This window comes from Mobula hypostoma, chromosome 3, assembly GCF_963921235.1.
Source record: "Mobula hypostoma chromosome 3, sMobHyp1.1, whole genome shotgun sequence".
Lineage (NCBI taxonomy): Eukaryota > Metazoa > Chordata > Chondrichthyes > Myliobatiformes > Myliobatidae > Mobula > Mobula hypostoma.
In genome coordinates this window covers 59001940-59028371 of record NC_086099.1, presented here as the reverse complement: position 1 = coordinate 59028371, position 26432 = coordinate 59001940, and the positions used below count along the sequence as shown (strand labels likewise).

The 26432-nt window shown below is 39.4% G+C and overlaps 2 protein-coding genes across 12 annotated transcripts in view; both read left to right on the top strand.

Moving 5' to 3' along the window:
- The window catches only part of exoc1 (exocyst complex component 1), a 94216-nt gene extending 91966 nt beyond the window's left edge, over positions 1-2250 (top strand). For all 7 annotated transcript variants that reach the window (XM_063043112.1, XM_063043110.1, XM_063043107.1 and 4 more), the window contains one exon: positions 170-2250. In XM_063043112.1, coding sequence (XP_062899182.1) covers positions 170-322 — 153 coding nt within the window. In that variant the 3' untranslated portion in view covers positions 323-2250. The remainder of the gene's footprint in view (positions 1-169) is intronic.
- Positions 2251-8304: 6054 nt separating this feature from the next.
- cep135 (centrosomal protein 135) overlaps positions 8305-26432 on the top strand; it is a 134199-nt gene continuing 116071 nt past the window's right edge. For all 5 annotated transcript variants that reach the window (XM_063043105.1, XM_063043103.1, XM_063043104.1 and 2 more), the window contains exons 1-5: positions 8305-8418; positions 13926-14075; positions 16700-16890; positions 18369-18536; positions 22811-22952. In XM_063043105.1, the coding sequence (XP_062899175.1) occupies positions 13963-14075; positions 16700-16890; positions 18369-18536; positions 22811-22952 (614 nt within the window). In that variant the 5' untranslated portion in view covers positions 8305-8418; positions 13926-13962. The remainder of the gene's footprint in view (positions 8419-13925; positions 14076-16699; positions 16891-18368; positions 18537-22810; positions 22953-26432) is intronic.

Genomic DNA, 26432 nt, shown 5'->3' with positions numbered 1-26432 from the left:
TCGGGTAGATGAAATCAAAAGAATCAGAAGAAACATTTATTATACAAATCATACTCAAGCATTTAAAATAGAATTGTGTGAAGCAATATATTCATGGAATATTTGATTTTTTTTTTCTTGCAAGGTTTTTTTCCCCATCATTTGTTGACTCTGTTTTTCCTCTGAAAAGGTTATGTGGCATTCAATGCAAGATGAATTCATTCGTCAGTACAAGCACTTTGAGGGACTGATAGCACGCTGTTATCCTGGATCTGGGATCACAATGGAATTCACCATTCAAGACATTTTGGAATATTTCTCAAGCATTGCTCAATCTCACTGAAGAAATGTGTGTGAATGTTAACTATGTCCTATAGAGTTTTCATAAAATTTCCTTTGCTAATTCCTGCAGGCTGTTACTTCCAGAGAAATTATCATTTAATGTCATCATAGTATCGTCTGCATTTAGAAAAATGTTCACTCTAGCAGCCCAAAGTAGAGAAACAACTAGTCTTTCAGGCACTGTTTACAATTAACGTGTGTGTATTAGCAAAAATAAGTTCCAATTAGGAATGCAGATCTGTGATGCTCTGTGTTACTTCTTTATGATTGGAAGTTCCAGTTTATGAAGAAATGTAGTATGTTCATAATCATTACAGGTTTTTTTTTAAAGTACAGCTTCTAATATCAGATAACAGCTAAGTGTTACATAAATTAATCTAAGCTCAGTCTCTGACCAAAGAGATGTTTGTGGCCACTTTATTTTTCTGTAGCTTTAAAAAAAGTTTCATAGCTGTTGGAAAATCACTGAGCGTAAATACATTTTTAAAGGTGATTTTAAAGGAGATTATTTTTTCTAACATAATTTTATCATCATGTTTAAGAAAAATATCTACCCAGAATAGAACCAAAAGCCAACGAAGTAAACTGCAATCCAACATATAGAACTCCAACATGTTAGTTTATCTTTTTCTTCGTTTCCTTGAAAATCTAATAAAATTCATGTGTAATTTTTCTGAATATTCACATAGAGCCAATACAAACAATTTTAATATTTCACCCGAGAAATAGTTTTAAAATATATGTAATTCTAGAAATATTTGGAACAGGAATCTCAAAATATTTACTCCATACAGTAAGTAGAATGCACAGAATATTTGGAAGGTAGCTTTGACTTTGGAGTGGCAGAAAATTAAACATCCAGTGAATTTCATACAAGTGAGCTGTTATTTATTATGCAATGCTAAGCAGAGTAGGGCAAACCAAACTAATACTGGAAACATGCATTAACACACATGGTCGTACTTGCTAATACAAAAGAATATAATCATTAACTAATCATAATCAAATATTTATCTAATATTTAGAATTATTCTGTGATGCTTCTGGTAAGCATATGCACTAATTCACTAAAACACTAATCATTGCAAAGTATGCAAAATGATTTGCATTTTCTCTATATGCATCTGCATATAAGTGAAAACAGTAAATTAGCATTTTAAACACGTAAAGGTTAATGTATTGCGCATTGATGTCAAAGCAATGGAGGTTCCTTAATTACAATAAACTGTAGTAATTGGAGGTAGTAATCTATAATGTAGACCATTTGTTAGAATTTGGCCACTAAATTGTAGTGTAAAACTCTTGACAGATGTATTTCTTAACACTGGTCACTGGAATTATTTTAATATATCTTCTGAGGGCTTCTGCAAGTAAGAAGATGACTTATTTGTTCAGGACATTAATGAAACTTGAGTCACTTTTTAAAATCTAAACTGCATTAAATTAAATAATTTGATAGCTTTTTGTATGTAGACATTACCTAATCTCATAACCACTTGAGCAGAACAGCAAGGTTATAAATATTGGTAAAGGTGATTTATTGGTCTATTTAATCATGCATTCTGAAAATATCCATGTATCAGCATTATGAATGACGATGCAAATACATTTAGTAACACTGAGAATTTTAAGGTGCAAGCAATGTTGTTATTGCAAGACCCTTTATGATGTAGGTATGCCTTGGAATATAAAACACATTTTAGATTTTGTATTTTGTTGATGCAAACCTCCTACCTTGTTTAGGCTTTCAAGATGTACTATTGATAGCTTTCTTCATCAACTTGCATTATGTTGTCAACTTTTATAATGGGAATTAATCATTTACACTGTAAACAGTAAAATTCTGTGGGAATAAAAATGTGATTCTAATGATCTCTTAACAATATATCACCATTTAAAACACTATCAGTAAAATAAAGCGAACTTAAGTGTTACTTCAGAATGTTTTACTGCATTGTTTTTGTACACCAGTGAGCAAGGGACTGAAATTTGACAAGGAAAATGCTGGAAATGCCCACATCAGTATCAGAATGCATTCAATTCAACTTCCCAGGCATTTATCAGAATGGGACCACTGACTCAGATTTTCTTGAGAATTACCAGTAGTTCTATATGGAACTGCAGGCTGTAGCATCTGTGACTCTCAGGAAGATGGAGATTCCAAGCTTGGTGGCAGCAGAGCACCAAGCTCCTGCTAGCCTTTTACATTTATGGTGGGAGCACAAGCCTGCACCAGGTTTGTACCATCATATTACTGACAACAACCCTGAGTAATCCCATTTCATGGAATTAATTCAATTTAGAAATCTATTGGTTAAGTACTTCCTGTGTTTTAATTCACTTTTAAGTAGTGCAAATAATTTGCAAGACTTTTTTTAATATCTGTCAATCTTAGAGACAGCTCTGACACTCAATAATCCTGGGAGTTAGATTTAGCCAGTAGTCAAGGCCTTTGTGCGGGCTTACAACCTCTGGGTGGAATGTCCTTTACAGGCACATTGGAGCTATGTGTGTGAGTATAGTTGGTATTAAGTGTGAATGGCTTGATACCATGAGAACTTCTGTGCCAATAATTTAATTCTTTCAATAGGATCAGTCCTGACTTACCTAATGATATTTTTTAGAATTTAGAATTTAGAAAGCCTACTGCACAATACAGGCCCTTCGGCCCACAAAGTTGTGCTGAACATGTCCCTACCTTTGAAATTACTAGGGTTACCCATAGCCCTCTATTTTTCTAAGCTCCATGTACCTATCCAAAAGTCTCTTAAAAGACCCTGTTGTATCCGCCTCCACCACAGTTGACGGCAGCCCATTCCACACACTCACCTTTCTCTGTGTAAAAAGAAAACACAGCTTACCCCTGACATCTCTATACCTACTCCCAAGCACTTTAAACCTGTGCCCTCTCGTGTTAGCTATTTCAGCCCTGGGAAAAAGCCTCTGACTGTCCACATGATCAATGCCTCTCATCATCTTATACATCTCTATCAGGTCACCTCTCATCCTTCATCGCTCCAAGGAGAAAAGGCCGAGTTCACTCAACCTATTTTCATAAGGCATTTTTCCCAATCCAGGCAACTTCCTTGTAAATCTCCTCTGCACCCTTTCTATGGTTTCCACATCCTTCCTGTAGTGAGGCAACCAGAACTGAGCACAGTACTCCAAGTGGGGTCTGACCAGGGTCCTATGTAGCTGCAACATTACCTCTCGACTCCTAAATTCAATTCCACAATTGATGAGGGCCAATACATCGTATGCCTTCTTAACCACAGAGTCAACCTAATCTAATCTAACCTGCACAGCTGCTTTAAGCATCCTATGGACTCGGACCCCAAGATCCCTCTGATCTTCCACACTGCCAAGAGTCTTACCATTAATACTATATTCTGCTATCATATTTGACCTGCCAAAATGAACCACTTCACACTTATCTGGGTTGAACTCCATCTGCCACTTCTCAGCCCAGTTTTGCAAACTATCAATGTCCTGCTGCAACCTCTGACAGCCCCCCATACTATCCACAACACCCCCAACCTTTGTGTCATGAGCAAATTTACTAACCCATCCCTCCACTTCCTCATCCAGATCATTTATAAAAATCACGAAGAGTAAGGGTCCCAGAACAGATCCCTGAGGCACACCACTGGTCAGAGACCTCCATGCAGAATATGACCCATCTACAACCACTCTGCCTTCTCTGGGCAAGCCAGTTCTGAATCCACAAAGCAATGTTCCCTTGGATCCCATGCCTCCTTACTTTCTCAATAAGGGAGTAACATCCACAACCCTCCAATCCTCCGGAACCTCTCCCGTCCCCATTGATGATTCAAAGATCATTGCCAGAGGCTCAGCAATCTTCTCCCTCACCTCCCACAGCAGCCTGGGGTACATCTCATAGGGTCCTGGTGATTTATCCAACTTGATGCTTTCCAAAAGCACCAGCACATCCTCTTTCTTAATATCTACATGCTCAATTTTCTGAAAAATTTTCTGCTTGTTTTACAATTTCATCATTTGCATTTTAATTTAAAATGCATATTTATTATTATTCACAAGTATTTTGATGTTCATCATGCAGAATTTTGAGCCAACATTATTTGAATGTAAACAACAAACAACAGGAATTCTGCAGATGCTGGAAATTCAAGCAACACACATCAAAGTTGCTGGTGAACGCAGCAGGCCAGGCAGCATCTCTAGGAAGAGGTACAGTCGACGTTTCAGGCCGAGACCCTTTGTCAGGACTAACTGAAGAAAGAGTTAGTAAGAGATTTGAAAGTGGGAGGGGGAGATCCAAAATGATAGGAGAAGACAGGAGGGGGAGGGATGGAGCTAAGAGCTGGACAGGTGATTGGCAAAGGGGATATGAGAGGATCATGGGACAGGAGGTCCGGGGAGAAAGACAAGGGGGGGGGGGACCCAGAGGATGGGCAAGGGGTATAGTCAGAGGGACAGAGGGAGAAAAAGGAGAGTGAAAGAAAGAATGTGTGAATAAAAATAAATAACGGATGGGGTACGAGGGGGAGGTGGGGCATTAGCGGAAGTTAGAGAAGTCGATGTTCATACCATCAGGTTGGAGGCTACCCAGACGGAATACAAGGTGTTGTTCCTCCAACCTGAGTGTGGTTTCATCTTTACAGTAGAGGAGGCCGTGGATAGACATGTCAGAATGGGAATGGGATGTGGAATTAAAATGTGTGGCCACTGGGAGATCCTGCTTTCTCTGGCGGACAGAGCGTAGGTGTTCAGCAAAGCGGTCTCCCAGTCTGCGTCGGGTCTCGCCAATATATAGAAAGCCACATCGGGAGCACCGGACGCAGTATATCACCCCAGCCGACTCACAGGCGAAGTGTCGCCTCACCTGGAAGGACTGTTTGGGGCCCTGAATGGTGGTAAGGGAGGAAGTGTAAGGGCATGTGTAGCACTTGTTCCGCTTACACGGATAAGTGCCAGGAGGGAGATCAGTGGGGAGGGATGGGGGGGACGAATGGACAAGGGAGTCGCGTAGGGAGCGATCCCTGCGGAATGCAAAGGGTGGGGGAGGGAAAGATGTGCTTAGTGGTGGGATCCTGTTGGAGGTGGTGGAAGTTACAGAGAATAATATGTTGGACCCGGAGGCTGGTGAGGACCAGGGGAACCCTATTCCTAGTGGGGTGGCAGGAGGATAGAGTGAGAGCAGATGTGCGTGAAATGGGGGAGATGCGTTTGAGAGCAGAGTTGATAGTGGAGGAAGGGAAGCCCCTTTCTTTAAAAAAGGAGGATATCGCCCTCGTCCTGGAATGAAAAGCCTCATCCTGAGAGCAGATGTGGCGGAGACGGAGACGGAATTTGAATGTACATTACTTGCTTTAATTATACTGAAAGATCTGAGTAAGCTACTACTACAATCAGAAGTTAGTCCTGACGAAGGGTCTCGGCCTGAAACGTCGACTGCGCCTCTTCCTATAGATGCTGCTTGGCCTGCTGCATTCACCAGCAACTTTGATGTATGTTACTACAATCAGAAGTTTTTTTTCAAATTCTTTGTTAGGATTTAGGCTTGAGGCTTTATTGCTGGAAAAAATGTTTACCACATTTTTGTCCTATAATCATACCATTTTAAATCATCCAAATGTGCTACTTCTACCCTCACCAACAAATAATGAGAGACTTGTGAGTTTCTAAACTACAGATGCTGAGACTATCCTTTCAACTCCCTTTGCTACTTTTTCACCCCATACCTCTTGTGCCAAAGCTCCCCAAACATTTCTTTCTGAACCAATTATTGTTGTCTTTCACATTGTTTCTCATTCCAGGTGAACTTGATCCATGACACCCATCACCCTTAAGCCTTATTCCTGTTAACACAGGCACATATAGCACAGATAGTTACAATCGTAGAAAAACATCGTCACAGTAAAAAAAAGTCTACTGGTATTTACCAGAGTCTAGTTAGTCTACCAGAATTAATGTCAGGGCGTCAAACTTGGTTCCATGAGAAGTGGAGATGGACATACCAGGAACAGTCCCAGGCATGTCTTGAAAATAAGCTGGCAGCTAATGAAACACCGAAAATGCTGGAGGAACTCAGTAGGTCACTCAGCACAAAAGAGGGGAATAAACAGCTGACTATCAGGCCAAGACCCTTCATCAGGACAAGTGCTAAAGACATGTTTGAAGTACATATTTGCAACTATGTTCAGCCAGATACACTCGAGTAAATGCTTTCTCAGGTGATCTCCTCCACTGTCAAATAGTTCCATTCCCTCATGTGATATCTGGAACCGGAAGAGAACGAGAACAAAGGTTATGGGACCACACAGGCCATGCACTATTTATAGTACACACCAGAACTAACTGTGAGCCAAGCCGCAGCAACGCTGGTATCTACACAAATGTGGGGAAAACGGCCGGATGTTCCAACAATAAGCAGGATCAGCCCCACTTGGCTAATTACTGTTCAGTCAGTCTACTCTCAATCCTTAACAAAGTATAATTAACATTTAGCACTAACATTAATAAAATCTGGGTACATTATGGGGCAGGTAGCATTTCTGGAAAGAAAAATATTAATATTTTAGACTGAAAAACCTGTGTCAGAATTTACCAATAAGCTGGGAACCATGGACTCTCAAGTGCAGGCAGTAGCAATCATCACTTCAGCTAGACTTTAAATTCAGTGGAATGACCACATGTGGATGTGGACAGTAATAATTATAGTTTAATTTGAATTTGTTCACAGTTGTCAATACTCAATGTTTGTATTTTGTGTATTTTTGAATAAACTTTTGTAGTCTTGTGTTAAAAAAAAACCAACCAACAAACAAATTCACCTACCCGGATCATCAGGCATTGTCTGCCTTATCAGTGCAATGTGTCTCAACAGAACTTGGGTTGAAGCAAACCATCCTAAATATGAAGTTTGTAAAATACAATGTCAAAAGCAAGCTTAACCCACTACTGTATTCTACTCCTATGACTGTGTGGCTAGGCATAGTTCAAACAGCATCTATAAATTTTCTGATGATACAACTAATTATGGCAGAATTTCAAATGATGATGAGGAGGCAAACGGGAGCGAGGTGGATCAGCTGGTTAAGTGGTGCCATAGCAACAACCTTGCACTCAACATCAATAAGACCAAGGAATTGATTGTGAACTTCAGGAAGGGAAGTCGAGGGATCTGAAGTGGAAAGGGTGGTGCAACTACAAGGAAGGCACAACAGTGGCTATATTGCATTAGGAATTTGAGGCTTTGTATGTCACTAAAGACAGTGGCAAATTTCTACAGGTGTACCATAGGGAGCATTCTAACTGGTTGTATTGCTGTCTGGTATGTAGGGGGTCACTGCACAGGAATGGAAAAAGTTCCCAACTCCATCATAGGCACTAGCCCCCACATCATAAGAGGGCAATGCGTCAAAAAGGCAGCATACATAATTAAGGACCCCATCTCCCAGGACATGCTCTCTTCTGATTGCTACCATGAAAAAGGATATACAGGAACCTGAAGACATACAGTATTTAACGTTTCAGGACCATTAGATTTCTGAAAGGACAAAAAAATCCATGAATATTGCCTCACATTTTTCCTCTCTTTTAGCACTACTTCTTATTTTATTTTTTTACATACATATTGTAATTTATAACATTTTTCTATTAAGTATTGCAAAGTACTGTTACCGTAAAACAAATTTCACCACATATGCCTGTGATATTAAACCCGATTATGATTCTGAAATGACTCTCGAGGAAACGTTTCCGCCGGGTGCTTTTCCCCACTGTCCCACAAGGTGGCATCATCTGCCAAGTACTGTTCCCCCGTTCCACCACTGGGCGGCGGCGTCTCATAGACTTGGTGACGTGCCATTCTCCGGCTGCTGTCCCTCTTCCCACTGCCGGGTGGCGCCACCTGCAGCTCCATCACAACGCCCCCACCCACCCACCCACCGACTTTCAGGTCCCACCACTGGGTGACGTCACGGCGTGGTTCAGAGGTCACCCGGATGGGGTGCGCGCCATTTTCAAACGTCCTACCGCCGGGATTCGGGCCCTCCCTCGGAAGGGGAGGACGACAGTGATCGATGCCGCGGGTTGAGGACCGGGAGGGCAGCGGTAAGTAGTAAGCGAGCAGGAGCCGGGTGTCAAATAGGTCTTCACTTGGTAACGTTGGCTGGGTCTCGGCCTAGACCGGCTTTGAGCTAAAGTTGGGCGGTGGCCGGTGTCGGGGACGGGGACCTAGCGGGTGTACGGAGGCAGGAAGAAGGGGACGGCCAACCAAGCAGTGTTTCAAACCCTGACTGTTACTCCAGGCGACCTCATATTTTGAAACTCTGCCATGGATTATCCCTTCAGCAACCATTCTGTCAATTCCCTTTAGAATCTCACGTATGTCATTAAATTCACAATCTTTAAACTCGGTGAAAGCAGAATAAACCTTCCCTTGATCCCGAGGAATAAACTATTTCAACCACATAAAGGTTTAGTAGAAACCAACCTACTAAATCTTCCTTGCTTCCAATGCATATGCACTTTGCCTTAAATATGAAGACCAAACGGGTTTCATCAGCTCCCTGTAAAGGTGTAACAAAACCTTACTACTTTTATACTCTCTGGAATTTGCCACAAAGGCCAGCATTCCTCTAGGAATCTTAATAATTTGTCATGCATGCCTTGCGTTTTATATACTGGGCCACTCCATTACCTCAGTATCACTATGTTTTGTTGTCTCCCATCTTCAAATAGTAACTTGCTTTTTCACTCCAGGTTGGGAACCCTTCATAACTGTGACCAAGCACCACTCAAGCACCATTTATAAAGTTGTGGTGACGCCACTGTTGGTAATATCTTGGGTGGCAATGAGGAGTCATATGGGGTGAAACAGACTGGCTGGTTGAATGATGTTGCTACAACAACCTCACACTCAACTTCAGCAGACAAAGTAATTAATTATAGACAACATTTTAGATCCCCATGTCGGATTTCTGAATTACCCATTTTTGCATTTCGTAATTTGTAGTAATTTTATGTCTTTGCTCTGTAATGCCGCTGCAAAACAAATTCCGTAAGACAGTGTTAATGCCCAGCAGCACTGTGGGAGTACCAAGAAGGTCTGTAACAGTTCCAGAAAGCGCACTGCGACCTCTTCAAAGGCAATTAGAGATGAGCAATAAATGCTGTCCTTAGGCATGCCCAGGGAACTATATTTGGAGGTGCAATGCTGATGCAGGGTTTTTTTTTGATTACTGGACTTTCTAGCTGGAGAACCTGTGCACTTCCGAAGTAAGGAAAGCAAAACTATGCCAGTTACAGATTCAGTAAGAGCAGGGATTCCATGCTGGATGATTTGAAGTAGGCCGGGAATAGTATGGCCGTATGGGGTTCAGTGTCTGCTTCACCACACACATGCGCATGCATGCTCGCCCACTCAATCACTCTTAATGCATGGTATCACGAACAAATGTTAGGGCCTTATTGGTCCATGATGTCAAATAGGTAATCAAATTTGTGATGGTGAAAGATGTTCAGTATGGAGATTTTCATGTGATATTTTGAAAATACAAAACATCACTTATAGAAATATAGAAATCCTCCTACTACATTCCAATGGTTTTCTCAACTATATTAAGTTTAAATTTAGAAAAAATTAGAAGTGATATTTTCGATCCTTCGGTTAAATTTGAAGAATTTTATGCAACATTTTCATATGATGTAATTTGACCTTTCCGAATCTTTTTTATTAACTTAAATTATATGAATAGAGGAGCAGAGTTGACAACATTACTGAACGTGTCTGATTCAAGATATTGGTCTAGCCCTGTTTTGTTCTGTTTTTTGGGGGGTTTAGTATTCAGTTTTTTTTCCTTTTGGGTTTTTTCTTAGTTTATATATATTTTTTTCTTTTTTTTCTTTATGACTAATTTCATTATGAGTTTGGAAGTATTATACCTATGTTACTTAAAATATCTTTTGTATATGTTTATTAAGATTATTCTAATCTCTTTGTATCAACATTGTTACTGTGTTTATAATTTTGAAAATTAATAAAAAGACTTAAAAAGAAAAAAACATAGAAATGACAGAACTTGTTAGAATTGCAGATTCTAAAAGCCTAAAATAAAAACAGTGCTAGAATTAGTTGGCCAAGTGGTTATGGCATTCGTCTAGTGATCTGAAGGTCACTAGTTCGAGCCTCAGCTATGGCAGCTTGTTTGTGTCCTTGAGCAAGGCACTTAACTACACATTGCTCGAGTGTCTGTGTGAGGAGTGGCGCCCCACACAGACTTCCAATCTGCGCCTTGTAAGACATGAAAATGCCCGACGCAAGCCTCTCATGGTCTGAGTCGACATTCCCTTCTCCCTCCCTCCTATGAAAAAGGAACTGTTAATGTTTTAGGTTAGTCCTCATTCATGTGAAAACCGTTATTTGTCTCAATACAGTCTCATTACTGAAAACCATACTGGTCTCAATAGGCACAACCTAGCTGTTGAGTAAATTTAGCGTTTTCAGTTTTTATGAAGTGATAATATTTAACACAATCTTTGACTTTCCAATTTGTACATTAGAGTTGATGCAATGAACATCAAGCAGTTTGATTAGGTTACTGTGTCTGAATGCCTTAAATAGGGTAAGGCTATATAACAGCACATTGAGGTTTTAATGTGTAATTCATCAGTGAATGTATGCAAATTCTGAACCAATTGATTGGAAGCAAGCCAATCATGCATTGTTTTCGTTACCTTGTAAATTAACGAAACCACTGTTGCAGATCTGTGAGTATTAATACTGCTTGTTATTTTCATACTCGTATTCCTATTGTATAATACAGCCAAACAGGATTTCAGTAAACAGAAGCTGTATTGTTTCCATAATGTATAAGTAAGACTATTTGATACAAACCAAATGCCATTTTAGTGCAGCTGCAGAAGAACAGAACAACTCTTTGTCCATGAGCTGCTTTGTTTTCTTCTGAGGAGATGTTATGGAAATTGCTTCAGCAGTACAAAATGTGATATAAAATGGATACTCAGCAGTTACCTCAGATGCAAAATTTAAAAATTGATTCTGCTCCCAATGTTGTCTAAAGTGGTTTGCTGAAGCAGTTGAAGGAACACTGTCACCATTGTGTCCCCAGGGTAGCTTGCCATCATTGAAAAGCAGAGGGATGCTGATACTGGAAGTGCTGAAGCTTTGGAATGCAAGTCAGGCAGCATCTGTGGAGAGAAAATCAATTAAAGTTGAATATCAATGACCATTCAATACTCAGTGTCAATGCCGACTTGAAAGAGCATTTTGTTTTTAAATGGACATGCCATGAATAAGTGTAGTGTTGTTCAAAAGCTAATAAATTATCAATGATCTGCAAAAAATTTGCAAGCACTTGGAGCCTTCATTTAAAGCCATTACTCAGATTTCATGTAGCTGTAAAAGAAATCAAATTGGGTGCAGATTGTCCTAGTGGGCTGTTCCTTCAATTGCACCCCAATTTGTCCAAATTTTTGGATGTCCATAAATCCATAATGCAGATCCACACCTGGTACAAATAATGTAGCTTGCAGTATGAGGTTGCTTATGTAAAGCTGAGGCCTGACTGGAATGCTTTCTTATTTCACTGCTTACAACGGAAGTTTTGTCTGTTGATGTTTCACTATAATATAATGCCATAAGATGTGGTAAAATGCAACTTAGCCGCAGTTGTGCCGAGTAATTTGGATCAGCAGATGTGCCTGTCACTTTTATAAGTTCAGTTAAGCAGGACATTATCACTGTTTTCATTTACTTAAAAAGTTATGTTATTTGGAAATATGGTAGAGGACATAAGACTCCAAATTGATTACATTTCTATAAAGTATATTATAAAATTTACCATACATTCATCTGAATGTTAAGAATAATATTAGAATTCTCTTAGCTACTGCTCCTTGAAAATTGAAGACTACACTGCATGAAATCTGACAGGCTAATGACTAATTTCTACTATTTAAATGGTTAATTTAAATATGTTTGAAAGTTGATGCTTCAGTGAGGCTAAAGCAAAATATTTTTTCAACTTCACTGCTGAAAAGGCTTAACTTTTTTCTAGATTTCCCTACCAGTGTAAATAATCTTGCTCTCTGCATCCTCTTTGTCTCTTTCATATCTTGAAATTTTCAGCCAAAATCATTTTTGAACCTTCTCGTCCCTGCCTGTATGTGAAGCACCTTCAATAACTCCTAAAGACTGAGGTTTGGTAAAATACTGAAAGGCTTTTATTCGCTGTACAATACGACCTCTACGGTGAGTGTCTGCCCCCAGACTGAGGGGGAGGGGCAAGGCAAAATCACCTTTATTGAGGGGGCTGTGGGAGGAGACACAGGGGCAGACAGCAGAGGGGCATGTCCAGACAGTTAACCTAGTTACAACATATATACATGGTTTACCAGTATGTTGCTCCAAAGCCTTTGTATTAAGTATCTAAGCCAGATGCATATAGTGCTCCCAGTGTGGTGGAAGCTGCACTATATAACATGTACCTCTTTGTATTCTAGTCCATATTTTATTAACCTCTATGTGCAACTTTAATCACCTCCATCACCAACTATGGTTAGCTTTTTGTGCTATCTGAAGTCCTATTTTAAAGCTCTTAAATCAATGACCTGATTTTTGCTTGTTTTGAATTCCATTTGTCACAGTTTTGAATTGTTAATCTATCAATATTACTTTTTGTTGTTTGTGCTGCTTATATTTGAGATCTTGGTAAACATAGGTATGTGGTTCTATCCCTTTGTGCAAGGATAGAGTGAATGAAGTTAGTGCGGGTACTAGGATAAGAGCTGTAAACAAGGAAACGAATCATTAGACTGGTTAGAGGAGAAGGAAAATGACACAAATTACAAATTCTAGAAACAGTGCAAAAAAGAGATTAACTGTTTAGTTAGAAATATGGTGGTAGATGGGAAGAAGCTGTTTCTGAATTGTTTTGTGAGTTTTCAGACTCCTGTACTGACAAGGCCTCCGCACGAAACTGTTGTGAATTACCATAATTTGGTAGAAATGTAGCAAGTCATCACACCATATTTTCTGCTACTGTGGAGAGAAAACTAAATATCAAATTCTTTGTTTAATTGTAATCTCTGTCACTATGACATCCTGGGCATTGTCACAGATACCACACACAAAATGTTGGAGGAACTCAGTATGCCAGGTAGCATCTATGGAAAAGTGTAAACATGTCTAGTAGTTTTATTGTAAAAACTAGCTCCTGTTATACAGCAGCCCCTTGTTATTAATCTGTTTACAAGTTGATTGAATGCTCCTAGCCAATGAGTATTTAAATTAAATGGGTTTAGTTTTCCTGGACTATTGTTTTTGTATTGTGTTCCAGTGTTCTAGAGTAATTGTCCCCATTGTTCTGTAGACACTTCCAATTGTTGTAAGTTTGATGTCATGTCCTTACTGTAATTTGTTAATTCTCTCTATGGTAGTTAGGCTCGAACATGGAAAGTGCAGTGTCTTTCCTTGTTACATTTGATATCAATATCGTATTCTTCCTTAAGGTTTATATTCCTGTAATGTTTTTTCACCTTCTGTTTTGGAAACATTAGAACATAGCATTGTATCTCCTAATTGTTTCAACGTCTAGGAAATTCACTTGAATTTGCAGTGAAGCATATCTTGACATGACCACCTCTTCAGAGAGAAAGTTTGTAAACCTGCGAAAGCGTTTGGATCAACTTGGCTATAGGCAGCCCCTTGGGATAGAGACACTCCCACTGGTGGAAAATCTTTTCAGGTATTTGTAAATAGCTCTTTGTCATTTGTTCTATATATTTCACAATTTTATTCTGCCCAGAAAAATGTTACAATAAATATAAGGATTAAAACATTTTAGTTCAAGGAAAATTAAAGAAGGTTGGAATAGGGTTAAGAAGAAGTGTTGGGAGATGCCGAGCAGTGGCATGGATTGCAACAAATAAGAGCATGAGAAAACACAGAAGGGAGAAGGAAGGTGGATGAAACAGGAAGAAGTAGAAAAAGTGAGACTTGCAGTTTATAGCTGGGATATCTTGCCTCATTAGGAGGAACAGGGCACCGAGGTTAAAATTATTGTGTCAGGACATAGTTCTTTTCATTTTCTGCATTGAGGAGCTAGGGAAGTAGATGAGTATCTAACTTATGAAGATGGGATTGTGTTCCTGAATTCTGAATAAAGGTTAGCAGAGTAATTTATTTTATAGAGTCCTTGCTTGGTACGTGACTGAATTTGGGCTTGCATGTTTTTCTGGAATGGTTTTCTGTGCAATAATATTGTCTTTTTGATTAGCCCTACATTTCTTATGGTTTTGTGATTCTGACTGAGGGTCATGTCGCACTACCCCACAGAACCAGGCCCTTTGGCCCACACCTGGACCTTGGCTGTCCATACTCCTCCCATCCATGGACTTATCCAAACTTATCTTAAATTTTGCAATCAAACCCACATTCGCCACTTCAGCTGAGTGAAGAAGTTCTCCCACAGGTTCTCTTAAATATTTCACCCTTCACCCGTAATGTATGAATGCTAGTTTTAAGCTCACCCGTTCTCAGTGGAAAAAACCTGCTTCCATTTGCCCTATCTATACCCCTCATAGATATGTGTACCTTTATGAAATCTCCACTCATTTCCCTATGCTCCAGAGAATAAAGACCTTACCTATTTAATACACACATAAAATGCTGGAGGAGGTCAGTAGGCCAGGCAGCATCTATGGAAAAGTGTAAACAGTCGATGTTTCAGGCTGAGATTCTTCATTAGGACCCTTCATTCTGTCCTGATAAAGGGTCTCGGCCTAAAACATCAACTGTTGAATCTTTTCCATAGATGTTGCTTGGTTTGTTAAGTTCCTCCAGCATTTTGTGCATGTTGGTTGGATTTCCAGCATCTGCAGATTTTCCCGTGTTTGTGTCCTAACCTATTTATCCTTTCCCCGTAAGTCAGGTCCTGATTGCATCCTTGTACGTTTTCACTGTATTCTTTCAATCTTATATCTTTCCTGTAGGTAGGTGACCGGAACTGCACACAATACTTCAGATTTGACCTCAGCAACATCTTATACAACTTCAGCATAACATCTGAAGTATATTAAGTCCTATACTCAATATTTTGATTTTGTGAAAGGCACTGTGCCAACAGCTCTCTTTGTGACCCCATCTACCTATGACACCACCTTCCAGATCCCTTTGCTTTGCTGCAGTCCTCAATGCCCTAGTATTCACTGTGTAAATCCTACCCTGGTTTATCCTCCCAAAGTGAAACGCCTCATATTTGCATTAAATTCCATCTGCCATTATTAAGTCCTATTTTTCTCCAGCTAATCCAGATCCCACTGCAGGCTTTGATAGCCTTCCTCACTGTCCACTATGCCTCCAGTCATGGTGTCATCTTCAAATTTGCTAATATAGTAAAAAATTCAAATCATTAATACAGATGACAAACAGCAACAGACCCAGCACCGATCCCTATGGCACACACTTATCACAGGCTACCAGTCAGGAAAAACAACCATCTACTACCACTCTCTGGCTTCTGCCTTTTTAAATCTTGTGCTTTACTCACCATAAATAATGACTCATGATCTCAAATTGTGGATTGTTTTCTTATATTTCTGCTTATATCAAGAAGTCTGCTTCTGTAGATATTCTGGCTCTGGACCTTTTTTGACCTTTACTGTAAAATATCTAAGTTTTCAAAGGATCAAAAGGTTGAATCTTTGAACCTTTGGTTTTCCCTATGAAGGGAAAGTGTACTCACTGGAGTGTGGAAGAATAATAATCATATCAAAGTGAAAGATTCTGAGAGACTGAGAGCAGAGGTTGTTTAACCTGAGATTTTAGAAATCTTGTTCCTTGGTTAGTGGCCAGTCATTTAGCATTGTAGTAAGAAATGTTTGCTCAAATTGTGAATCTTTGCAATCAAGGTTGAATAGAATGAAAACTTATTACTGAGCATGGATGCTTAGAGAATATGTATTAGGAAATGAGGGCAGGCCAAGAACTGAACAAGGTATTACTCTCAGAGCATGTTCTAGGGCACGTATGGCTTCTGTTTACCTTGAATGCCATTGTACAATTTCTAATAATGAGGTGAGGCATATCTTTAAAAGTGCATGTCGCCTGAGAATATTATCTTCGCAAACCACGCAAAATTTTAGAACACTTTTTATATTTAATCTGCTGGCCTCCTGCATTGATAGGTCAGCTAATACTGCCTACTTTGTTGGTACTTACTTAACAATAATTTTAATTTATTAACATTTAAATGTGTGCCCTGATGAAATGCAGATCTTATGAATTGCATCCTGGCTCTTAGTAAACATTATATTGGAAAATATTGGGGGCGTAGGTACCATTTTAAAAAAATGTGCTATTATGTTACAGTGATTTAGTACACACAACAGAAAGCCTTCGCAATGCCAAACTGTCATCTGGAAAAACAGAAAAAGAGAGCAAGAACCTGGATTCTGTGCTTGAGCCATATAGAACTGAGAATGCGCGTCTTGTCCAGGAGAACAACAAGCTTCACCAGGAATTACTGAGATTAAAAGAGGAATCAGATCAGCAGATCAAAGGTATTGATCTGCACGCATAGCTTGCATAAATTCTGCAAGTATTTATGTAACAATATTACTGTTTATACTGAAATGGAGTTAATTTTATCTTATGTATATTTATTTATTTAGCAATTAGGTGCAGAGTAGTGTAGGCCTTTATGGCCCTTCGAGCCACACTGTCCCAGCAACTCCCAACAAACCTGATTAACCCTAACCTATAATGACCAATTAATCTAGCCAGTACGTCTTTGGACCCAGGGAAAACCCACGCATTCCATGGGGAGAACATGCTGACCCCTTATAGAAAGGAAGGAGAAATTTGCCTTTTGAACTCACGGGAGAACATAGGCCATCAACTTTTTGCTATTAATGTTTCTGTAGCAGGCAATTTATTTTTTACGAGGTCAAGTTGCTAGCTCGACGCTCAACCCAGCATGGATGCAAAGCGTGTCAGGGGAGCCGGCTGGGTTCAAACTCGGGAGCCTCTGCTCTGAAGTCCGGTGCTTATGCCACTACGGCACCAAGCCGGCACCTTAGAGAAAGGCATTGGAATTAAACTCCGGAACACCCCAGGCTGTAAAAGCTTCATACTAAGTGCTATGCTACAGATGGTTAATCTCTTTACCAGCTTTTAAAAATATTCTATGCTTCCTGTTCAGAGATATTCGCATGGTCTGGTCATGTATTTTGACTCCATCAAGTACCCATGGGAATATCAAAAGAAATGATGCATCAAGAATATATATTTTTGAAAGTATATTTAATATAGTCCATCCAGTGGTGTAGTGACATCAGTACGTACTGGATTTCGAGGTGAATGATCTCAAAATCAAATCCAGCCAGCCCCCCTTGCATACTTTGATTCTGTGCTAGGTTGAGCATCAAGCTGGCAACTCTACCTCATAAAAAACAGTAAAATGCTATGGAAAAGGCAAAAATGCCGCCTGATGCGTCACAAGGCGTGAAAAGGAGCAACAATATTTAATATAATTTAAAGAAATTTTGCTGTGTTACTGTCCAAATATATTTGATTAATTGACAATAATTCTGATTTACACCTGAATGGTGTTTATAACAAACTTTTATGCACTGTTAAATGGTTCTGCATTTTCATATTGAACAAAAAGTAGCATGCAAATAGTTCCACTTTGTTTCTTGGGCTATGAAAATATAAGTGTGTGATCCCACCCACAAAACAACATGGACATGGAACGACCTAGATCATGATCTTTGGAGTTATTTTTCAGGCTTCCCTTTACAGACTAGCTGTAATTTGTGGAGGAAGCATCCATTAAATTACAAGGCCAAAAAGATGTTGTAGTGATTTATCCTTTTAGCCAGTTTAACACCCTTGTATTATCAACCTATGATAACTCTGTATTTAAGACCTGAATTGTAAGTAAGTTTAATTTCTCCACTGTTTCTTGGCTTTTTCTGACATAAACTGGTAACTATATTGTAAGATGCATATGTATTTTATTTCCTCTACATTGAAGATTTAAAATATAGCATTAGAAAATTGGAACATGACACTGCAGATCTGAAGTTCCTAAATAACCAGTATGTACATAAAGTACGATCTCTAGAGAAGGAAGGTAAAGCAAAGACTGAAAAGATCCTGCATTTACAAGAGAAAAACCTGCAGGCAGTGATACAAACTCCAGGTAAGATTGCTGCTATTTGCAGTTTTGTTATAATTTTTAAAGCATGTGTAATAATTTTGCTGTAATTCACTATAGGATGATGTGTTAGGCTATAGCAGCTCATATGGATTAGAGTAATGGCTATTGCAAAATATAATGTGATTTATAGTTTATAGTTATACAGCTGTCATTGTCAATAAGTTCTTGTATGTATGTCCATCATTTAAAATATTATATATGCATTATCTATACTGCAATAGAAAGCCCTCTGCAAACCTTTAGACCTTTATTTTGGGTTAATGCATCCCTCATTTGTTGATTCATTGATTTGTTGATTCATATGACACAGCCATATAGGAAATAGTTCATAACTGACTGCCTTAGATGAGGAGTGGTTGATTATCTTCACCAGTGAATTTTGTGATAAGAAAAAAAATTGATTTGGAAATAACAACTGAAAATTTAGGAAATATTCCTTGTTCTTAGATGCTGTTTTACCGGTATTTTGCTGTTGACTGGTTGATTTCGTAGATAAGCTAAGATGTTACTGTCTAAGTTAGAGCTTTATTGTCATTGCTGAGGACAATGATGTTGCAGTGCTACTCCAATCAGTGCAAATCAGCATAAAAACACATTATTTTAAATTTAGTCAATGTCCGAATTATTTAGAATTACATCTAAGTTACAACTGAATTAAAAATGAACAATGCTAAAATGACGCATTATTCAGTTGCACGACAGCCCTGGGGAAAAAGCTGTTTTTCAGTCTGGATATCCGTGCAAAGATGTTGCTGTATCTCCTGCTGGATGGTAGGAGATTAAATAGGTGATTACTGTAGTGGAATGAGTCCATTACAATTTTGTGAGCCCGTTATACATGTCATTTATGAGTTGCAGCTGGTTTCCATATCTGGTAGTTGTGTTTCAGTGATGTTCTGTACAGTCCTGATTGCTCATTGAAGTGCATTTTGGTTGATCTTGTCGCAGCTAGTTTACCGTCAATAAAGATTTACAAGTAGCTTTTGGGAAAGGTTTGTTTTCTTTAAACTCCTAGGATAGTATAAGTGCTGCTGAGCCTTCCCTACTATCAGGGAAGTGTAGATGTCCAAGAGAGCTCCACTGTGATGTTCACTCCCAAGAACTTAAAGCTGGAGACCTTTTCCACTACTTCACTGTTTATGGATAGTGGAGCTTATTTATACCTTCTCGATTTCCTGAAATGCATAATCATTTCTTTGGTTTGTTTGATGTTGAGTGAAAGGCTATAGTCAGGTAGTTTCGGCACCTTCTCTCTATATGCTGTTTCTTTGTTATTTATAATTAGTCCAATCCCAGTGGGGTCATCTGCAATTTTCATGACGGAGTTGGTAGCATAAGCACAGTCATGGGTGAAAAGAGTATAAAGGAGTGGGCTCGGTGAGCATCCCTGTGGTGCACTGGTCAGGGAAGTTGATGCCTACAGTATTTGTCTAGTCTGACAGTCTGGGTGTGATTGGTAAGCAAGTCTAGAATCCAGTTGCAAATTGATGTCGTGAGTCCTAAATTGTGTAGCTTAATGATCAACTTGTTGGTGAGTATGGTGTTGAATACAGGAATGTAGTCAATAAAAAGTATCCTGGTGCAGCTGTCCTTGTGCTGTAGGTGTCCAGTACAATGTGGAGAGCAACGGAGGTAGCATTCTTAGTTGATTTGTTTGCCTTATAAGCAAACAGAACCACCAGGGACCCAGTCTCCATCTCTTTATAGGCAAACTAGTGCTGCTCCAGAGTAGCAAGGATGGCATTCTTAATGTGGGACATAACCAGTTTCTCCAGGTACTTGCTGGCTATGGAGTTGAGTGCAACCTGGCTGTAGTTGTTGAGACAGGAAGGGAGTAGACTTGATAGCCAAATGATCTGTTTGTACTCCTGTTTAATTCGTGCAGGAATAGTATTCTTTGTTGGCAAATTTTATTTTGTGTAAAGTCAGTTTATTTCTCTTACTGATTCTGAAAGTGGTGTTTTAATCTCACATATTTCACCCAAGGTACTATTCATGTGTGTCAGCATAAGCTATTTAACTAAATGTTCACACAGGTTGTATAGATCAGCATGTACGTACTCCTGTATTGAACCGGAGCATTCTGACAGCTTGTCAGCTGTTCTGCAAAAAGCCACTGGTTAGTTGTCGAGCACATATTCAGGGTTTTCTATCAGTTGTTGAGCTGAGGGACTGGGTATACTTAGGCACCTCAGTTTTAGTCCAGCCTTTGTTGGTGCATCCATCTGAGAACTATTCCTTTAAATGGAGTCACTGACCATATGTAGAAAGTGAAATTTTGTATGTTTCTTTTTGTTCTGTATGTTTGTGATTTTAAGTAAACAATCAAATAGTATGGTTTAAAATTAATTTATATCTTTTTTTCAGTTTGTATTTTTATCATTTAAATATCTTTCAGTTGTTTCCTAATTACTCTGATCATCAGAAATATTTGGAAGCTCTAGTGGCTGGAGGGCAGCATGGTAGCTTACGGTACTATCCGAGGGCTGCATGGTATTCGTGCCCTGCCATGCTGGGCACTACAGCCACTATGATGAGGGGTTAGGGCTGTCTGGAACCACACAGCTACAGAAGGATAAAGCAATCACAGGGCAGGTGCGGGAGCGATCACAAGGTGTTGACTGGCTCCATCAGTGATTTTGGCCTGTGGTAACCTGGTTCCGTGTTATATAACCATATAACAATTACAGCATGGAAACAGGCCATCTCGGCCCTTCTAGTCCGTGCCGAACTCTTACCCTATCCTCAGCCCATAACCCTCCATTTCTTTCCTGTCCATATATTTATCCAATTTAACTTTAAACAACAACATAGAACCTGCCTCAACCACTTCTGCTAGAAGCTCATTCCACACAGCTACCACTCTCTGAGTCAAGAAGTTCCCCCTCATGTAACCCTAAACTTTTTTCCTCTAACTCTCAACCCATGTCCTCTTGTTTGAATCTTCCCCACTCTCAATGGAAAAAGCCTATCCACATGTTGGTAAAATGTTTTCCATCATTAAATTACAATGTGGCTTATGGATCCTAAGTTTGGCCATATATCCGTTTAACTGGTTGCTCATAAGCAACATCAAATCATCTGGGAATGTTTGTAACCCACTGTGCAATTGTTAGTAATCAGGGTATCTGATGCTGTCTTTAAAATCTTTTGTAACATAGAGAGGTGTAAATGCTAATGTAGTGCGGAAAATTGTAAGCATAAAATATGGATTAACAAGATCACAAAAATAAGATCTTGCGAAATGGTCTACATCCTTGGCAAATATGCCTGCTGGTTCTCAGCATTTAGCAGTATGTGTTATTCAGAAAGGCCCACACAGCCAATGCAGATCCTTTCAGATTACTAGTGGCAAGACCAGCCCACAGATTTTATTTAGTAGCCAATTAAAATCCATTTAAACCCAGTTCACAGTTTTGTGGTTATTTAAAGACTTCTACTTGTAGGTCTTAGATATTCAAAAGCAGCAAGTACTATTAAAATGTAGCCATTCTTTTATTAACTAAAATAAAAACATTAAAATTAATTTTCAGAATTAGCTTCATGAAATAATAAACATTTATTGACCTTATACCATGCTTTCTTGGGGCAATTTTTGTTCCCAAATAAATAGACTTGTAACTCTTGAACTATGTCTAAGCTGACACAAGTACAACACTATATCTCCCAGTGTAATTTTTATTTTGAGAAGCCTAGGAAATTAACATTCTGTAGCTGAACTCTATAGATCCCTAAAGTCAGAGCACAACTGGAAATTCTGCAGCCATTAGCTCTTCATAAATATGGAACTTAATAGTGATTGTTTATTATGGAAATAAATGATGACTATTCTGTGTGGAATTGCTGGCCTTGCTGAAGAAATTTCAAGCTGCTGATATCTCATTAACATAAGCATCAACAAATGGTTGATAAGACTATTGCATCACAGAAGGCTGGGTCATAAAGTGACATCATAGGACAAATTTACCCATGTAAGCCAGTTACCAGGAACTTCAAAACACTGCTTTAACGATGAAGTCTGCTGAAATCATGAAACAGTAGAAATATCAAAATTAATCAGTGTTGGTGCAGTTTATTTTATTTGAATAAAATTATTTCAAACTGCACACTTGAAATAAAGAAACAAAGCCTGGCAAACCAGTTTTAGTTTACAGCCGAGTATGGAATGTATGTATAATGCTGTCTGAAGAAAATAAGGTTAGATTTTAATATTGGAGTTTACTCTCAGTGTGGAACAATTGACTTTATTTTTGCAGGTGGCAAAAAGCGCAACATCCCATTTCGTCGACAGCGAATGCAAATTGATCAGGCGGTTCCTCCATCTGCGATTGCATCAGCACCACAAATTCATACTGAAGATCCTTACCATCTGGACCTATTGAATGTAGCTGATGATAGGTACTTTTAATTTGTAATTAGTTAAGCCATGTCTATTTAATTATTATAGTTCTTAATAAATTATTTATCCATTATTAAGGTAGTGAAATAGAATATTGAATTTTGATTTTAGTTACAGATTTAAGCTGGAACCTTTGTCATAAAATAATATGGATAACATTTATATAATTGGGTAAATGAATAGCATCTTAATTCAAATTATAAAATAAGAGGCACTGAGTTTGTGATAGCTCAGATCAAAAGAAAGGATCAGTAGCAGTGTTTTGTTGCGACGTAATTTTAAGGAGTATGGTTAATCAAACATACAGAACCTGGCATCACCTGTAGTTCATTTGGTAACATGCCTTCATGTGAGTGAAAAGGACAGTGCTGAAATATTTAATTGTAAATATTTGTAAATGCTACTAGTTCTTGATTCTACAAATTGACTTCATTCAATGTGATGTCAGTAGTCAGTGATGCAGGACAAATACTGACAACATTTGGTTGTGGTTTAGAAGAATCAGCTATGTTTCTTGATTAGCTATTCTATTACACCAACAATTGTATTATCTGCATGACCATGTGAGAGTCCTGATGTGAAAAGGACAGACGGAATATAATGAATTTTTGTTACCTATTGACCTACTCCCAATCATCATCAAAGCAATGAAAGGGATCTTTAGCTATCTGCATTCAAGCATCATTTACTCTACAGTAAACCAATTGCTAACGCTTGGTTTGGGCCACATAGATTCATACCTTGTCTTGATGCAGGTGTCCCCCGCTTTACGAGCGTTCGCATTACGCCACTTCGCTTTTACAAAAGACCTACATTAGTACCTGTTTTCGCTAACCGAAAGAGGATTTTTGCTTTTCGGGATAAGATGCCTGCTTTAAACTTATGTTTACCCCGAGAAAGACTACCATGACTGTGAAGCCTTGCGCGGGCAGGTGTACGTGTGCATGCGTGTGCGTGCCAATTTTTTTTCTACAAATCGGTTTTGGCTAAATCTTCCTGATTCTGTTAAGTGAAACTACACTGTACATACATTATTTCTACTTTACAACGCGCTGGAGGAACTCAGCAGGTCGGGCAGCATCCGTGGAAACAATCGGTCAATGTTTCGGGCCAGAACCCTTTGTCAGGACTGAAGAGTGAAGGGACAGAGGCCCTATAAAGCAGGTGGGGGGAAGGTGGGAAGGAGAAGGCTGGTAGGTTCCAGGTGAAAAACCAGTAAGGGGAAAAATAAAGGGGTGGGGGAGGGGAAGCAGGGAAGTGACAGGCAGGAAAGGAGAAGAAGGAATAGGGGAATTAGTGAAACTTGGCTACAGGAGGGGCAGGACTGGCAACTTAATATTCCAGGGTTCCGATGTTTCAGATGTGATCGAGGCAGAGGAATGAAAGGTGGGGGAGTGGCATTGCTTGTTAGGGAAAGTATTACAGCAGTACTCAGGCAGGACAGATTAGAGGGCTTGTCTACTGAGTCCTTATGGGTGGAGCTGAGAAACAGGAAAGGTATGGCCACGTTAGTGGGATTGTATTACAGACCACCCAATAGTCAACGAGACTTGGAAGAGCAAATCTGCAGAGAGATAGCAGGCAACTGCAGGAAACATAAAGTTGTGGTAGGGGATTTTAATTTTCCATACATTGATTGGGACTCCCATACTGTTAGGGGTCTAGATGGTTTAGAGTTTGTAAAATGTGTTCAGGAAAGTTTTCTAAATCAGTATTTAGAGGGACCAACTAGAGGGGATGCAATATTGGATCTCCTGTTAGGAAACGAATTAGGGCAAGTGACAGAAGTCTGTGTAGGGGAGCACTTTGGTTCCAGTGATCATAACACCATTAGTTTCAATTTGATCATGGACAAGGATAGATCTGGTCCTAGGGTTGAGGTTCTGAACTGGAAGAAGGCCAAATTTAAAGAAATGAGAAAGGGTCTAAAAAACGTGGATTGGGACAGGTTGTTCTCTGGCAAAGATGTGATTGGTAGGTGGGAAGCCTTCAAAGGGGAAATTTTGAGAGTACAGAGTTTGTATGTTGCTGTCAGGATTAAAGGCAAATTGAATAGGAATAAGGAATCTTGGTTCTCAAGGGATATTGCCACTCTGATAAAGAAGAAGAGGGAGTTGTATGAAATGTATAGGAAACAGGGGGTAAAACAGGTGCTTGAGGAGTATAAGAAGTGCAAGAAAATACTTAAGAAAGAAATCAGGAGGGCAAAAAGAAGACATGAGGTTGCCTTGGCAGTCAAAGTGAAGGATAATCCAAAGAGCTTTTACAAGTATAAGAGCAAAAGGATTGTAAGGGATAAAATTGGTCCTCTTGAAGATCAGAGTGGTCGGCTTTGTGCGGAACCAAAGGAAATGGGGGAGATCTTAAATAGATTTTTTGCGTCTGTATTTACTAAGGAAGCTGGCATGAAATCTGTGGAATTGAGGGAATCAAGTAGTGAGACCATGGAAACTGTACAGATTGAAAAGGAGGAGGTGCTTGCTGTCTTGAGGAAAATTAAAGTGGATAAATCCCTGGGACCTGACAGAGTGTTCCCTCGGACCTTGAAGGAGACTAGTGTTGAAATTGCGGGGGCCCTGGCAGAAATATTTAAAATGTTGCTGTCTACGGGTGAAGTGCCGGAGGATTGGAGAGTGGTTCATGTTGTTCCGTTGTTTAAAAAAGGATCGAAAAGTAATCCGGGAAATTATAGGCCGGTGAGTTTAACGTCAGTAGTAGGTAAGTTATTGGAGGGAGTACTAAGAGACAGAATCTACAAGCATTTGGATAGACAGGGGCTTATTAGGGAGAGTCAACATGGCTTTGTGCGTGGTAGGTCATGTTTGACCAATCTGTTGGAGTTTTTCGAGGAGGTTACCAGGAAAGTGGATGAAGGGAAGGCAGTGGATATTGTCTACATGGACTTCAGTAAGGCCTTTGACAAGGTCCCGCATGGGAGGTTAGTTAGGAAAATTCAGTCGCTAGTTATACATGGAGAGGTGGTAAACTGGATTAGACATTGGCTCGATGGAAGAAGCCAGAGAGTGGTAGTAGAGAATTGCTTCTCTGAGTGGAGGCCTGTGACTAGTGGTGTGCCACAGATCAGTGCTGGGTCCATTGTTATTTGTCATCTATATCAATGATCTGGATGATAATGTGGTAAATTGGATCAGCAAGTTTGCTGATGATACAAAGATTGGAGGTGTAGTAGACAGTGAGGAAGGTTTTCAGAGCCTGCAGAGGGACTTGGACCAGCTGGAAAAATGGGCTGAAAAATGGCAGATGGAGTTTAATACTGACAAGTGTGAGCTATTGCACGTTGGAAGGACAAACCAACGTAGAACATACAGGGTTAATGGTAAGGCACTGAGGAGTGCAGTGGAACAGAGGGATCTGGGAATACAGATACAAAATTCCCTAAAAGTGTCGTCACAGGTAGATAGGGTCGTAAAGAGAGCTTTTGGTACATTGGCCTTTATTAATCAAAGTATTGAGTATAA